We start from the raw sequence: 17,092 nt of genomic DNA, 5'->3' as shown, positions 1-17,092 counted from the left end.
AACTTTTAGGGTCCTGTTACCCTTGGGAAAATAAAAATTGGGGGTGAAAAGATCATTTTTGTGGAAATAATATTATTTTTTATTGTACCGCTGTACGCTATAAACTTCTGTGAAGCCCTTGTGGGTTCAAAGTTCTCACCACATATCTAGATAAGTTCCTTGGGGGGGGTCTAGTTTCCAAAATGGGGTCCCTTGTGGGGGGGTTTCCACTGTTTAGGCACATCAGGGGCTCGCCAAACGTGACATGGCGTCCGATCTGAATTCCAGACAATTTTGCATTGAAAAAGTCAAACGGCGCTCCTTCCCTTCTGAGCCCTGCCAGGCGCCCAAACAGTGGTTCCCCCCCACATATTAGGTATCAGCGTACTCAGGACAAACTGCACAATAACTTTTGCAGTCCAATTTCTCCAATTTTACCCTTGGTAAAATAAAAAAAATTGGACCTGAAGTAATTTTTTTGTGAAAAACAGTTAAATGTTCATTTTTTTTTTAAACATTCAAAAAATTCCTGTGAAGCACCTGAAGGGTTAATAAACTTTTTGAATGTGGTTTTGAGCACCTTGAGGGGTGCAGTCTTTAGAATGGTGTCACTTTTGGGTATTTTCTATCTTATAGACCCCTCAGTGACTTCAGATGTGATGTGGTCCGTAAAAATAAAATGGTGTTGTAAAAATGAGAAATCGCTGGTCAACTTTTAACCCTTATAACTTCCTAACAAAAAAAAATTTTGGTTCCCAAATTGTGCTGATGTAAAGTAAACATGTGGGAAATGTTACTTATAAAGTTTTTTGTGTGCCATATCTCTGTGATTTAAGGGCATAAAAATTCAAAGTTGGAAAATTGCGAAATTTCCAAAATTTTCGCCAAATTTCCCTTTTTTTCACAAATAAACGCAAGTTATTTTAATGAAATTTTACCACTAACATGAAGTACAATATGTCACGAGAAAACATTGTCAGAATCACCGGGATCCATGGAAGCGTTTCAGAGTTATTACCTCATAAAGGGACAGTGGTCAGAATTGTAAAAATTGGCCCGGTCATGAACGTGCAAACCACCCTTGGGGTTTTAGGGGTTAATGTCCTGGCGAATGGAAGGAGGTTGTCACTCAGGATTTTATGGTACATGGCTCCATCCATTCTCCCATTGATGCAGTGAAGTAGTCATGTGCCCTCAGCAGAGAAACATCCCCAAAACATAATGCTTACACCTCCATGCTTGACAGTGGGGATGATATTCTTTGGGTGATAGGCAGCATTTTTCTGCCTCCAAACACAGCGAGAGGAGTTAATGCCAAAGACCTTAATTTTTGTCTCATCTGACTACAGCACCTTCTCCCAATAACTCACAGAATCATCCAGGTGTTAATTGGCAAACTTTAGACGGGCCTGCACATTTGTCTTCTTGAGCAGGGGGACCTTGCTGGCAATGCAGGATTGTAAACCTTTACGGCGTAATGTGTTGCCAATGGTTTTCTTGGTGACTGTGGTTCCAGCTGCCTTGAGATCATTAAGAAGTGTAGGTTTAGGCTGAACTTTGACCTACCTAATTATTCAAGGATACCCCCACGAGATGAGATTTTGCATGGTGCCCCAGATCGATGTGGATTGACAGTCATTGTGTATGTCTTTGATTTTCTTACTATTGCACCAACAGTTGTCTCCTTCTCACCCAGTGTCCTACGTATGGCTTTGTAGCTTATTCCAGCTTTGTGCGGGTCTTTGATCTTGTCCATGACATCCATAGAAAGTTCTTTGGTCTTGCCCATGTTGTAGAGGCTAGAGTCTGACTGATTAATTGAGTCTATGCACAGGAGTCTTTTAGAAAGGTGACTATGTAAGACAGCTGTCTTTAATGCAGGTAACAAGTTGATTAGGAGCACCTAACTGGTCTGTAGGAGCCAGAACTCCTTAATGGTTGGTAAGGGATCAAATACTTATTTCTCACTGCAAAATGCAAATACATTTATATAATTTATATAATGTGATTTTCTGGATTTTATTTTTGATATTCTATCTCTCAATGTTAAAATTAACCCACCCTTACAATTATAGACTGTTCATGTCTTTGACAGTGGGCAAACTTACAATATACTTATGCTGTGGATAGGTTATAGGTTTGGATATGTGGACAACCCCTTTAAGTTCGGTTTACTCTGCCATCTGGAAGAGTTTAATGTAAGTAATTTTTTCACCACTTTAATATGTTGATTACTCTTTCAGGGAAGTGAATGAGAAGGCAGCCCAAGTTGTCTTCATGAATGGGCAGGAAACCATCATACAATATCCAGACTCCAAGCAAAACCACAGCTTTCTCTATGATTTCTCCTTTTCATCTTTTGAAAAATCTGATCCCAATTATGCAAGTCAAGAAAAGGTGTATGAGAAGTTAGCTGCTCCCTTGTTAGACTGGTCGCTGCTGGGATACAACACCTGCTTGTTCGCCTATGGTCAGACTGGATCTGGAAAGTCCTATACGTATGTAGGATCTGTGCATTGTGGGGCAGGTTTATCATTGTGCTGCTGCGGAATACAGGGGTTCTGCAAATTGTATTTGAAAGCTTAGGGTACATTCACATGTGATTTCCCCTTTGTTTTTTTTAAACCCTTTCACCACCTTGATATTTTCTGTTTTTGCTCCTCTTTTTCCCAGAGTCATAACTTCTTTTTTTTTTTTTCTTCAGTCAATATGGCCATATGAGGGTTTGTTTTTTTTGCGGGATCAGTTGTACTTTTGAATGGCACCATTGGTTTTATCATATCGTGTACTGTAAAACAGGAATGAAATTGCAAAAAAAAGTGCAATTACACAATTGATATTTCTTTTTTTTACCATGTTCACTAAATGTTAAAGGGAACCTGTCACCTCGTTTTGCCGCTATAAGATGCGGCCACTGCCTTTCAGGGCTTATCTATAGCATTCTATAATGCTGTAGATAAGCCCCCGGTCTGAACTGCAAGATAAGAAAAATAAGTTTTATTATACTCACCCGGGGGGGGGGGGGGGGGGCGGTCCGGTCCGTTGGGTGTCGCAGGTCTTGGTCCAGTGCCTCCCATCTTCTTGTGATGCCGCCCTCCTACTTGCTCCATCGCACCCCGCCGTTGCGCTTATCTGCCCTGTTGAGAGCAGAGGAAAGTACTTCAGTGCACAGGCGCTGGTAAAGGTCAGAGAGGCCTGTTGGAGGCACATGTCAGCTGATCAGATCAGCTGTCGTGTGTCAGAAAACAGGCGGGCTCTGAGCCGGAGCCCCCATGTAATGCAGGGTCATGACCTACTATGTACCAGTACAGTCATAGGTCGTGAAGGGGTTAAAGGGTTGTACACTAATTGGACAACCCTGTCTCACTCTGAATATTTTCCCTCGTTAAAATAAAGACACCTATACTCCCCTCCGGTGCCGGCGCTGGCTCTTCCGGGGCTTGTGTGAAGTTATGTCATGTGACCCCCTGTGCCCAACCAGCATAGGCGTTGCTGTCCCCGCTATCTGACGTATAAGTGATTGAGAGGCAGTGACAGCTGCGGCTGGATGCCCACTTTCTGTTTATTGCTTATACTGTATAAACAGTGATTGGCATAGGTATTCTTAGTGCTGATTCATCATCGTTTCAAGTCCTATCTAGAAGAATTTTGAACTAGAAATGTGCTGGACTTTTTGTGGTTGATGACTTTTTGTTTTTGCAGTATGATGGGTTTTGGTGAAGAACTAGGAATCATACCAAGGTTTTGTGAACATCTATTTTCCCGGATTCAGGCTGTAAAGCAGAAGGTACAGACATTTATTTTATATTAAGCACTTTACTAACATTATGGCAAGGTGTATAACAGCTGTACTATTCTATGCGTCACCATTGTTTCACTTCAATTTTAGAATTTTTTTCTCCCTATTTTGGTATTAGTGTGTCAGCTCAAAAATACTTTATTGGATGATGTGGCCGAGGTTTTCCAATAATAATTAATAATGTGTATCTACAGGGATCTGACTTTGTGTATAGAGAGATGCTTTGTACTGCCCTGTGTGCAGTTGGGTCTCTCCATGCCAGATGTCACATCAGGCAGGACAATGACATCGATATATAGTTTAAGGATTTTAAAGGTTATTCCCCAAATGATAAAGTAGTCTGTATTTCTGTATGGCCAGAATTAACCATGTATGCTTTAACACATACTGGTAATGCTGTCAGTTGAGCATGCTCCACCCTGTGTATTAGCACATCTGACAGCCTGGTTGTAGCACAGTTCTGCTATGCTGTGCTGAAGATCCCATTGATACCAGCTACATTTGCACTGAAGATCGTGTCTAATTCATGTAAAACATATGCACATATGACCCTATCTAATAACACATCCTCCAGTCGCTCTCCCTGCACTCTCATTGGCTTGATGGCCTTGTTGTAGCTCACCTCAGCTATTCTATGCTCATCTCTGCCATGTATGCAGTGGAGACCATGAGCGTGTTCTAAAGATCCCCAGGAACCAGCAAAGAAATGTGCAGTCAGTAAATAATAATCAAGTTGGGTCACAATAGTGGATCACCGTTACAATATTCAGTGGTCACTATTCACTTCATCTCTCGAAATATAAGTTGCCCATATGGAGATCTATTTATCGCTATCAGAAAGCAGACAGAAGAGCAGGGGAAGGGGCCTGCAGCACTGGGGAGAAGCACTGTGCTGCTGGAAAATGTACTTTTACCGGTTAAGATTAGTACTACCAATTCAGAGGAATACATTGAGGGGCAGATAGAGATGACATAAAAGCACAAGAAAGAAACCTCATGTTGGGATTGTACTGTATACAAACAATAGTCATGCTGATACTGTGCTTCGTTAAAAACATTGCCACTGTGGGAATAACCCTTTAATGTGTGTATTGTGAGCAGGTCTCCTTCCATTTGGAGATGAGCTACTTTGAAGTGTACAATGAGAAGATACACGACCTCTTGGTTTTTAAGGCAGATAACGGACAGAAAAAACAACCAGTAGGTATCTTTCCTGGATCATTATCATTATTATTTTGTAACTCTACTCTTCAAGCTATGTCACAAATGTACATCTGCAGATCTTTAATCTCATCGTCGGCTGTATGATTTAGTAATTGTCTCGTGTGTCCCCAGCAGTAAAGAATGAAAATGTTTGCATGGCGTTGCTCCCCCATAAAACCACAAGGCCACAAAGTGTGTGCACGTATGTGGGTCATAGCACTACTCGGATACTTGGCACACCTTTTCTTAGATAACACAAATCCGTTGCTGCAGCTTCGCTCTGTGACTAATAAGGGTCTGTTCAAACGTGGTGGATTTGACAAGGATTTAGGCGTGGGTTGCATGACGAGACCTGCATCTCACACATGTGAACTGGGTTTCTAGAAACCTGTTTACATGCAATAGAAAAAATCTGGGGAGATATTAGGAGCCCCTATATAAAAACACACAACTGCCAAAAATGCTGCCAGTCCAATTTCACACTGAAAATCAGAGCGTTAGACATGCTGAATAGCAATGGAGCCAATCCTTATACTGCGGCACACCCACGTAAAGCGTAAAGCCCACCCCATAAACGTTAGCTGAACGATGGTTCATGTAGCGTCTTCTTTACATAGGAGCGCTCATTTTGCTCAGCGCTCCTGTGAGAGCCAGACCTAGTGGCGGCTCTGGAAGAATGAAAGGATCGACAGTACTGAATCGGACCTGTTGGGTCCTTCCCCACATATGAATTGTTCAGGGCTGCCATGCACATTAGACAGTTGGACCCCTTGAAATCGGTGGGTTTGGCTGACATTAGTGTATTGTGTATGGGGGCTTGAGCCTGGGATTTCTGCTTCATTCTGACATTAGAATGTGAGATTTGATATATGTTCTATAGAAGCATGGGAACAGACACATTTGTATTAACATGTATTATATGTTGTTGGCATTTGGGAAGTTTGCTAATATTTGCTCGGCAACTTCTTCACGACCTAATGCCTAATGGTCGTGTCCCTGTCCTTGACGCTGGCTCTGACGCTGAGCCCACACCTTTCCCTGCACTTGATGGCTCATTTAATCAGCCATCATGTGCCTTTAAAAGCCGCGGGTGGAGCGGCTCTCAGCCTGCACCTGGTAACCAGTTAAATCCCACTGTCACTGGCAGTGGCATTTAACCCGCATTGGACGGAGGCACGTCACAAATCCTAACCATCGGCGCCCCTGTCATGTCATCAGGGGCACCAATGGGATGACGTGACAGATGAAGGGGTTAAAATGTATTTAGGAAAAGGATCTCCGAAAGTGAACCCCACATATAGATGTGATCATATCACTGTGTGACATTCCCTAAATAAAAAATAACATTTTACTTTAACCAGTGTCTTCAATTCACAGCTCCGAGTCCGAGAGCACCCCCTGCTGGGTCCGTACGTGGAAGATCTGTCCACGTAAGTAGTAGCACTTAGGTCTGTTTATGAACCCCTTGCTCTGTTTGTGGCACCACTAAAAAGCAATTCTGCATACAGGATCTTCTCAGATTATAATAAGTTCTAGTATTATTTTTTTGTTTTACAGTTGTAACTACCAGATAGTGTATATTAATGTTTTGTGAATTCTCTTTAAAGAGTTGTCTGGCCGTCCGTCCATCATCTGTTCCTAACTCTGTCGGTTGCTGGCTGTCAGCACTGTGTATGGACATGCTAAGCACAGCTCCGTTCATTGTGTAGTGGTCGCTGCTGGGTACTGAATAGGAACCATTCTGCAGAACTCCGCAGCCTCCACTACACAGTGGATGGAGCTGCACTTTATGCTGCCGGAGCTTATAACAGCTGATCACGGGGTGCCGGGTGTCAGAGTCTCACTGATGCCATGTAGCTGACCAATCGTATGGATATGTCACCAATATAACATGACCGGGCAACACCCCTAAGGGGGTTGTCTAGAATTAGAAAAACAATTTTGCTTTTCTTTTAGGAACTGTGCCTCCCCTGGCCATGGGTTGTGCATTGTATTGGGGCTGAATCTCACGCACAAAACGTGGTGATGGTGCGTGGGATTTCTGAAAAGATGTCTGGACAATTACTAAACAATGTTTATTTTTTGTAGTGGGAAAAAAAGGTGGCAGTATATTTTTTGTTTAAATCCGTGGAGTTGTTTCATTTTTGTTTTTAGTTATTTCCTGTCATGTGTCTGCATGTGAGTTTATTAGCCTTATAGTATACTGGCGGAAGCTAGGGCATGCCTCCACATACCCCAGCAAGGGGACACGTGGTCAGACAACCCCCTGGTCACAGGGGATCCCTGCTCACACTCAGAACAACAATGTTGGGTCATGTGTCTTGAAGGGGTTAACATTTGATCGTGGAGGAGCAGTTGTAATGTCCTGGGTGTAGTATCCCTTATTTTATTCAGATCAGATACTGACTTTACCTTTTTCTTTTTTCAGAAACGTTGTATCTTCTTTTCAGGACATTCAGGTGAGACATCCAGCCTTCCCACTGTTCTGCGTCTGGACCTCCTAGAGCAGGGGTGGGGAATCTGTTTTCTTCCAAGGGCCTTTTGGATATTTATACCATCCTTCGGAGGCCGTACAAACTCCGTCCACAAAGTACATCCTGGCTCTGGCACTGGTGTCAGGACGTAATCTTTCATTGCATGCGCTTCAGTGTTCAGCAGTGAATACTGCGTGTGTATGCTCACAGAGCAAGAAGAAATTAATGAGCTGGTGGCAATCAAAATACAGCTCCATGCCCAAGCACTGCTGTCCCTGAGAATCTGCTCGGGGGCCTGATAAAATGTCATCGAGGGCCGTAAATGGCCCAGGGGCCTGAGGTTCCCCACCCCTGTCCTAGAGGAATCATAAGGATTGTGCTAATTTCACCCCATAGCTACCCAACATTGCACATAAACAAAAACCTAAAGAGATGAACTGGAATATAAGTTGATGTGCATGTTCACACTGGCCACTAAACAGACAAAACCCAAGATAAGAACAAAAGAAGCAAATACCCTGCATTAAATAAATAAAAGGCAATAGTGATGCAAAGAGAAGATAAGGTAGCACTCACCAGTCTAAAGGCCCCGTCTCACCTAACGAGATTGTTAGCGAGATCGCTGAAACGTCACAGGTTTTGTGACGCAACAGTGATCTCGCCAGCGATCTCGCTATGTGTGACACATAGCGGTGACTGGCCCCCCTGCTGATCGTGCTCGAATATCCTGGGCCATTTTTTGATCGTTGGCGTCCCGCTGGCCAGCATGCATCGCTGTGTTTGACTCCGACGAGTGACCTCGTTGGCGACGCAGAACTCAGGGACGCAGGCGTAAGTCGTCAGAATAGCTGCTGTGTGACAAGGTCCCAATGACCGCTGAGGTCGTTATACGGATCGCCGGATCGTTGCTGTGTCGTTGAATAGATCTGCCTGTTTGGCAGCTTACTAGTGACCATTTAGCGACGCACCAGCGATCCTTACCAGGTTGTATCGTTGTCGGGATCGCTGGAGCGTCGCTATGTGAAATGTGACCCTAAAAGTCCATTCTTTATTAAACAAGCAGTTCACAGCTTGTCCACAGGGAGAATGGGAGATGCAGTGTGCTATTGACGATGGCCATTTCGCGCTGTCTGATGGGCGTCGCATTTTCGGGTCCGGCGCCTCCCATCTTCATGCGATGTCTACATCCTCCTTGCTTCGTTCCGCGCTCCTGTGCAGGCATACTGATTTGCCCTGTTGAAGGCAGAGCCAAGTACTGCAGTGCGCAGGCGCCGGGAAAGGTCAGAGAGGCTGAGCGCCTGGGCAGATCAGTACGCCTGCGCAGGAGCCACAACACGAAGCAAGGAAGATGATGACATCGGATGAAGATGGGAGGTGCCGGACCCGGACCTGTGACAACCATCCGACCGGACCGTCCCCGAGTGAGTATAATGAAACTTGTTTTTCTTATCTTTCAAGTTAGATCGGGGGCTTATCTACAGCATTCTAGAATGCTGTAGATAAGCCCCGTTAGGCTGTGGCCGCAGCTTATAGCTGAAAAATGAGGTGACAGGTTCCCTTTAATTTGCAAATCAGACAAAAGTAGGATATTGGACTAGCTCCCTAGAATCTAAACTTCTGGTGTGCACAATAAAAGTGGATGTGTGAATGAGGTTAAAGAGTCGTCTCTTTGCAATTTCTTGACTATTTGTCCCAAAACGTAATAAAGTTATATTTTAGCACACAGGTTACACAAGCTCCCATTCGCCGTAGAATAAGACAGGGAAACTCTGTTCCTTCGTAAAAAATTAGATTTTTTGATTCCAGTCTTTTTAGGCACTTTGTTGCCCCCATTTTTTGGCACTCACATCTTCATCCTTCTTAGAAGGTGTCATAGGATCCGCCACTACAGCAAGCCATCACTTGGGTTGTTAGTAGGCTCTTTTTTTTTTTTTTTTTTTTAAGAGGATTTTATGAGACTTCTGACCCTTCATTGTAGGGCCTTGAGCTCTGCGCCATTTGTCTCAGCTTTTTTGTGTGATTAGTTTTCATTAATTTGATTAATTTGTGATTAATTGTGTGTTTAATTTGGTAAAGTAAAGCTTTGACGGATTGTTTTAATCAGGTTTTTGGATTTAAATGTTTTTTTTAATACATTTTTTAAAATCTCACAATCTGGAATTTTCACTCTGGTCATTGTGGCTATTTTAGACATTTCTCTGGGTCTTTTCAGGAAGCGTTTTCATCAAGCTCGTTATCATTGGAGGCAGGATTGCAATGACAGGTAACACCTGTGTACACAGCTGATAACACAATAGGAGATGTCACAGCTGACCCTGCTCCTCCTCCCTTCACAATGAACTTTATTCAGGCTCATTGGACAATACAAAAGATAGGGTTGAATCTGTTCATTGTGGCTATGTACACGTGTTATTTCCTGAAACATTAGTAAGTTAGTCTAATAAAGTTCCAGTGGCCAATATTAACATTGCAAGATTTCTATTTTTTTTTCATTTTAATACAGATATCTAATATATAAAGCTCAACTGTGTGTATGTGTGTGTGTATGTCTGGGATAGGCATCCGCACCGTCGCAGCTACAGCCAGAAAATTTGGCACAGTCACACGTCTGGACCCCGAGAGTGTCCTAAGCTATGTTGTGAGGCGAAATTTTAACCCCGCGTGTTCCAATTCACCAAACAATTTTGCCCCTATCTACATAATGGTTAAAAAGTGTGCGCGCATCAAACCCCGCCCCTCATTATGATGTCACAATGGTTGCCATGGCGACACTGATTCATCATAGGTTGCAAGCCCCGCCGCTCATTTTGATGTCATAATGGTTGACTATGGGATGGAGGATGTGTGATGGGTATATGGGCACTGGACTATGGGATGGCGGATATGTATGATGGGTATATGGGCATGGGACTATGGGATGGAGGATATGTATGATGGGTATATGGGCACGGGACTATGGGATGGAGGATATGTATGATGGGTATATGGGCACGGGACTATGGGATGGAGGATGTGTGATAGGTATATGGGCACTGGACTATGGGATGGAGGATATGTATGATGGGTATATGGGCACCCGACTATGGGATGGAGGATATGTATGATGGGTATATGGACACCCGACTATGGGATGGAGGATATGTATGATGAGTATATGGGCACGAGCCTATGGGATGGTGGATATGTATGACCGGTATATGGGCACTGGACTATGGGATGGAGGATGTGTATGATGGGTATATGGGCACCCGACTATGGGATGGATGTGTATGATGGGTATATGGGCACCCGACTATGGGATGGAGGATATGTATGATGAGTATATGGGCACGAGCCTATGGGATGGTGGATATGTATGACCGGTATATGGGCACTGGACTATGGGATGGAGGATATGTATGATGGGTATATGGGCACGAGCCTATGGGATGGTGGATATGTATGATGGGTATATGGGCACCCGACTATGGGATGGAGTATATGTATGATGGGTATATGGGCACGGGACTATGGGATGGAGAATGTGTGATGGGTATATGGGCACGGGACTATGGGATGGAGGATATGTATTATGGGTATATGGGCACGGGACTATGGGATGGAGGATGTGTGATAGGTATATGGGCACTGGACTATGGGATGGAGGATGTGTATGATGGGTATATGGGCACCCGACTATGGGATGGATATGTATGACGGGTATATGGGCACCCGACTATGGGATGGAGGATATGTATGATGAGTATATGGGCACGAGCCTATGGGATGGTGGATATGTATGACCGGTATATGGGCACTGGACTATGGGATGGAGGATATGTATGATGGGTATATGGGCACGAGCCTATGGGATGGTGGATATGTATGATGGGTATATGGGCACCCGACTATGGGATGGAGTATATGTATGATGGGTATATGGGCACGGGACTATGGGATGGAGAATGTGTGATGGGTATATGGGCACGGGACTATGGGATGGAGGATATGTATTATGGGTATATGGGCACGGGACTATGGGATGGAGGATAATTCTAATTTGTTATAACTAACCACAGTTAGTTACTATGCCCGGGCAGCCCCGGGCTCTTCAGCTAGTACTGTATATTATAGTTTTTAATGCTTGTAACACAAAAAATTGATCTAAACAAAAATTATTTTGTGATATCTTCCCTTTTAAGAAAGTATTTTAAAGGATATTTTTGAAAGAAAATGCTATGTATTCCTTCTACTATGGAGATCTGACGTCCTTAATCCAATATATCCAGCTCATTAGTGATTCTTCAGACTTCCCTTCTGCCTGGAAACTGCTTTTCAAATCCGTACAAAGGTGCACAACACGGCCATATTAGAGAAGCCAATGCCTTTCTGTATAGCGTCTTCCTAGGGTCCTTTCTCTTAGGGGGCATCCCTTATGCTGTCTCACAATTGTCCACTTTGTCATGCTAGTCTAGTCTCCGCCCACGTGGACCATTTTCCTCTTCTCCCCTAACAGTACATCATGTCCCTATTTGGGGCTCTTTTCTCTGACCATTCTCTTTCCAAAAGCCCTCGTTTACTTGTCTTCTTTTTGTTAGACTTCCCTATTTAAGGCCATTTATTGACATCTACTCTGGTGATGCCTCTGCTGTCACTTACATGAGCCATCATGGTGACTGCAGTATTGCCGACCTTACCCCGGAGTTGCAGCTCTACCTGCTGCTCACTCCCCCATAGCGGATGTCCATGCTTCGTTCCCTGCCTTGTTCAGAAGACAGTTTGTTTGTCCTCTGGGATCAGTTAATCCTAATTTACATGGATGATTTACCAAAATCCCCTTTCTATTTTGTCTTTGCTCGTCAATCTTGTTCATGAAGTTGGTGTTTAGGTGTTTATTTCTAATTCATTGTTGTTCATTTTAACTATGTAATTTTTACTCCATGTTTCAGAGTTGGCTGGAGCTGGGAAATAAGCAGAGGGCGACTGCTGCAACCGGGATGAATGATAAAAGTTCCAGATCTCACTCTGTGTTTACTCTCATTATGACCCAGACCAAGGTAAAGACATCTAACTTGACAAGCACCTTTTCACCTTATGAGACTGTTGTATTTACTTTGAAAATCCATGTTAGAAAGGCTGTATAAGTCTGTGTTCACACAGCATTCATTAAACACCAGCGCAGCCGCCAAGTTTTCCCAGCCCCTGCTTCATATGAATGATGCGTCCTAAATCATCCATACAGGACCCCCATCTCACTTCTGTGCGTACTTCACTCTGCCCTTCTGATGGCAGAGCATGGGTATGTGCCGGGAGAGGACAAAAGTGCTGATGACTTATAGCAGAATGAAGTACGCCCTGCGCAGGAGCGAAGTAAGGGGCGCTGTGTGGATGATGTAGGCATCTCATCCACGTGAAGCAGAGAAGACAATGGCCATTGTGGAGAGAGAGGAGGCGCCAAGCAAGATCACCAACGCCCATTGGACCGGACTGTGTCATAGGAGGGATTATAAAAGGAATTTTGATGGGTTGGGGGCTTATATGCAGGTTTCTAGTGTTCTATAAAAGAAGTGGTAAAGGTGGCGGCCGTAGAGGGAAACCTGTTGACAGGTTCCCTTAACTAAGAATCCATCCGTCAGCCCTCTATGACGGTGTGATGGGGAGTTTGTACCTCTTTAATCTGCCTTTTCTGAGCTCTTTTCATCTAATTTACAAGCACAGACCACATCAAAGATGACTTTGCAGGAAAACAAAGTGGATAGTTCAGTCTTCTGATTAAGGACTGCAGTCACTCTATGTGACCGCAGGTTTAGGAATCCTGCAGCACGTGCACTGCACATTGTCTGAATGCACTAGTATTCCTGGCAAGAGCCGGTGGTCATATAACTACAAGTATACAATTTGCAAACTTCTGCAATATTCTGACTAGTCGGACTCACTCAACACAAGTGAATTTAATGAGATCCAATTAAAATGTGGCTGGAAGTATACAAAGTACATACTTAGGTTAGGTTCCCATTCCGTTTAACGGATGCGTTAAACAGATGCGCTAACGCTGATGGGCAGAATTGACTATTTTCGTCATTCACGCTAACGCATGCGCTAACGGAAGGTACCCTTGTGTTGGAATGAGTTAGCAATGGAGGTCTATGCACAGCGAACATGTCCGTTCACTGTGCGTTAGACCCAACGCACCCGAAAACACGGTAGACCGTGTTCGAAGGTGCATCACAAGGTAACAGCGCATCGCTAATGCATGCCGAATTTGACATGCAATACTGGAGAAACCTGACAGTGTGCAGTGTGTGCACTGTAAGGATTAAGAAATGTGCAGTCACATAGAGTAAATTGTCAGACTTTTATTATCAGACTGGACAGCTCCTTTAATTTATAAAAAAAAAAAAAAAATCCCCACAGATGGACAACCCCTTTTAATTTATATGCTTCTCTTAATGGCACTTTACTGCCCTGCATGCAGAGACATCCAAAGGATCGGGCTGTCATACGTGTATATATTGTGTTATCCTGCTTCTGCATTCTAGTGCAGGGACTGATTACAGTGACCTTTTACCATGAGATCACAGTTGTTACCATATGATCAAAGTTATATACTGTATGAAAAAGAAAGCCCATCCCTGCCCCCGAAAAGGAAAACCACAAACCCTTGCATGCCTCTTTAATAAATCCATCATGCAGTTTACATGTGCGTCAGTTGTTCAGGGTTAGTATATTCCTGTGTCGCAAAATGTACGTTACCCCAAAACCTAACATTTTTACCCTCAGCCACCAATTTTAATCTGTTCTACACTCACCTTTTCAGTTTTTGGCCTTTATCTTCCATGTACAGAAGTTGTCTAATGGTAAGGGAGGGGAGATGTTATTATTTTTCTTACTTAGATCTTTATATAGATCTGCTTGTTCTTAAAGGGATACTCCGGGAAGATAAATTTTGTACTGTCCCTGCCATCATACACTATAAAGATGAGATGTCCAGTGCAGTTATATGACCTTGACAGTACTAACATTTTTATCTCCCCAGAGTACCCCTTTAGCAAAGTAAAATGATGGATTCCCAGTAATAATTACTTAGGCTACTTTCACATTAGAGTTTTTTAGCGCTGCGCTTCGTGTGCAATAGAAACGCATGCAAAAAACGCATCATGCGTTTTGCATGCGTTTGCATTTTTTAGGCGCATGCATTTGAACCAGTTTCTAGCCATGTTAACTCTTAAAATGCATGCGATTTTAAACGTGCATGCGCACGCCTGCGTTCCCATAGACTAATGTGTTATTTTGTCACATTCCGTGCGCAAGTGTGCACATGCGTTTTTTTGACACAGGTTGGACGGACCAAAAATGCAACAGGTTGCGTCCGGCGCGCCTAAGCGCACACTACAAAAAAAAAGCATGCTCACGAAAACGCATACGAACGCGTGCAAACGCTAGACCAGGGGTGGGCAATTAATTTTGCCATGGGGCCGCATTAGAAATTGGGATGGTGTCAGAGGGCCGGACTAATATAATTAACTCACTTGTACCCAATACTATATATGTATATAATATATAGTATACATATGCTATCTTTTCATAAACAAGGGGCTTTATTAGGCGCTGACCACTCTACCCAGAGTCCCAGACCCTGGCCTGACGTAAACACCCAGTCCAAACCCAATCACCCAGTCCAGACCCAGTCTAAAGTAATTGATGCTAGCGTTACGTTGCACCACAGTGTCACTGGTCTGCTTTCAGCAGTATAGATCACACCACGCCTCCATGCCCACGCGTTTTATCACAGAGTTGGAGGCGTGGTGTGATGTATACTGCTGCAAGCAGACGCCACCAACGGCATCTACGCAGCCCTCTCACAGACCACGCCCCCCTCCAGCCTCGACCAGTCAGCGCCACAGGTCTGGTGTGTGGGCGGTGCGCTGGAGGCAGTGTTTCTGCGCCGCTCTCAGGAGGTCGGGGTCCGCTCCGCTCACCGCCGCGTCTGCTGGGACTCCTCTGCTTCCTGCTTTCCTCATGAATGATTCATGAGTAAAGCAGGAACCGGAGAAGTCCCGGACCCCTCCGCGGGTCGGTCACAGGCAGTGGGCGGGCCGGATGCGGCCCAGGGGCCACCCCTTGCCCAGGTCTGCGCTAGACTATGCGCCCCCATGTTAAACATAGCCTGGGCGCATGACGCATGCGCATGGACGCGCACGATGCGCTGCTCTTAAAAGCGCTAATGTGAAACCAGCCTAAAGGTACTGTCACACTTAGCGATGTACCAGCGATCCCGACCAGCGATATGACGCGGTCAGGATCGCTGGTACATCGCTAAGTGGTCGCTAGTGAGCTGCCACACAGGCAGATCTCACCAGCAACATCGCTGGGGACGGGGGTCGCTACTTACCTGTCACACCAGGCGATCCTGCGTCCTCCTGCCCGGCTCCACACGTCGCTCGTCATCACAGCAGGAAGCCCCGCAGGAAGCTGACGAAGAGAAACAGTCCAGCCGGTTCTCGTGCGATCAGCGATAACTAGCGGGGGCGCGGGTTGTAGGTAAGTATCACACACAGCGATATCACTAGCAATATCGCTATAACGTCACAAGTTATAGCGATATTGCTAGCGATATCTCTTAGTGTGACAGTACCTTTAGACACAGGTAAATTAGACAAAATGTTTAGATTGTGGGGAGGTTACAGCAAAAAAATTGAGTATAACACCAGTGTATCCATGGAATAGCTTCATGTTATATTTTATCAGGAGTATGTAGGAAAACATTATAATTATTATTAGCAAAGGAGGTAAAATTTGAAGAGGGGGGGAACGTAAATTGTAAGTTTAATGTAACTATTGGAGGAAAAGTGTATCTTGATATTCATTCTGCATAAACGAGCATTTATCTAGAAACCGTTTTAATCATAAAGGTTTTAAACAGTAACCGTCGTTTTTAATTTTTATTTCAGAAATCAATAGTACACCTAAAAATAAGAGACTTTGTAATACCGTATGTCTTAGAGAAATCTGCTTCTTCCTCCTCCTTGACTGATCTTTCAATCTCCGTTCATAAGAAAAATCTGTATTCAGTGACGATAGACTTTCACATCACTTAGACAGGAGATTACAATTCGTGCCCGTAACATTCTATGGAGAGGAGAAAGGTGGAGAGGAGCTAGAGGCAAACAGACATTCTTCTTCATGTTCTATATTCCATGGAATTTTATGAGCACCAACAGCCATCTCCTATCGGAAAAATCTGTTTTCACTGAAGACAGATTTTTACCGCTGAACTGATTAAATTTGAAAATGACTGATAAATTCAGGAGAAGAAAGAAGAAGATTTCTCTAATAAAATATAGTAAAAAATTTCTTATTTACTATTGATGTTAAAAAAAGAGATGAAAATGACAGGTACTCCACAGAGGCCCATAAAGCTTTATTACATGTCTGACCACAAATGCTAGGATTCCACATTTGGGGTAATGGAGATTTCCAAAGCGTAAAATTTTCCTCCGAGAATGTAATAACAATATAGATTTCTTTAGCTTCCTGTCTTGATCTATTATTTGCCGCCACATATGTAATGAAGTCTCCCTGTTTTCTCTATCTGTGGCAGATACAGGATGTCCTTCCATCTTACACAACTGATGGTTACAAATACATGTATCCTTTC

At 43.9% G+C, this 17,092-nt stretch overlaps 1 protein-coding gene across 3 annotated transcripts in view; it reads left to right on the top strand.

Annotated features, from left to right (window-relative positions):
- The window catches only part of KIF14 (kinesin family member 14), a 116,807-nt gene that overhangs the window by 8,097 nt on the left and 91,618 nt on the right, over window positions 1-17,092 (top strand). For all 3 annotated transcript variants that reach the window (XM_073571751.1, XM_073571749.1, XM_073571750.1), the window contains exons 3-8: window positions 2,223-2,477; window positions 3,682-3,766; window positions 4,880-4,978; window positions 6,359-6,411; window positions 7,410-7,440; window positions 12,384-12,491. In XM_073571751.1, coding sequence (XP_073427852.1) covers window positions 2,223-2,477; window positions 3,682-3,766; window positions 4,880-4,978; window positions 6,359-6,411; window positions 7,410-7,440; window positions 12,384-12,491 — 631 coding nt within the window. The remainder of the gene's footprint in view (window positions 1-2,222; window positions 2,478-3,681; window positions 3,767-4,879; window positions 4,979-6,358; window positions 6,412-7,409; window positions 7,441-12,383; window positions 12,492-17,092) is intronic.

The sequence above is a fragment of the Dendrobates tinctorius genome, unplaced genomic scaffold, assembly GCF_039654945.1.
Source record: "Dendrobates tinctorius isolate UK_male_01 unplaced genomic scaffold, ASM3965494v1 ptg000029l, whole genome shotgun sequence".
Lineage (NCBI taxonomy): Eukaryota > Metazoa > Chordata > Amphibia > Anura > Dendrobatidae > Dendrobates > Dendrobates tinctorius.
Note: the sequence above shows the minus strand (reverse complement) of the source record. Positions and strands in the feature narration are given on the sequence as shown.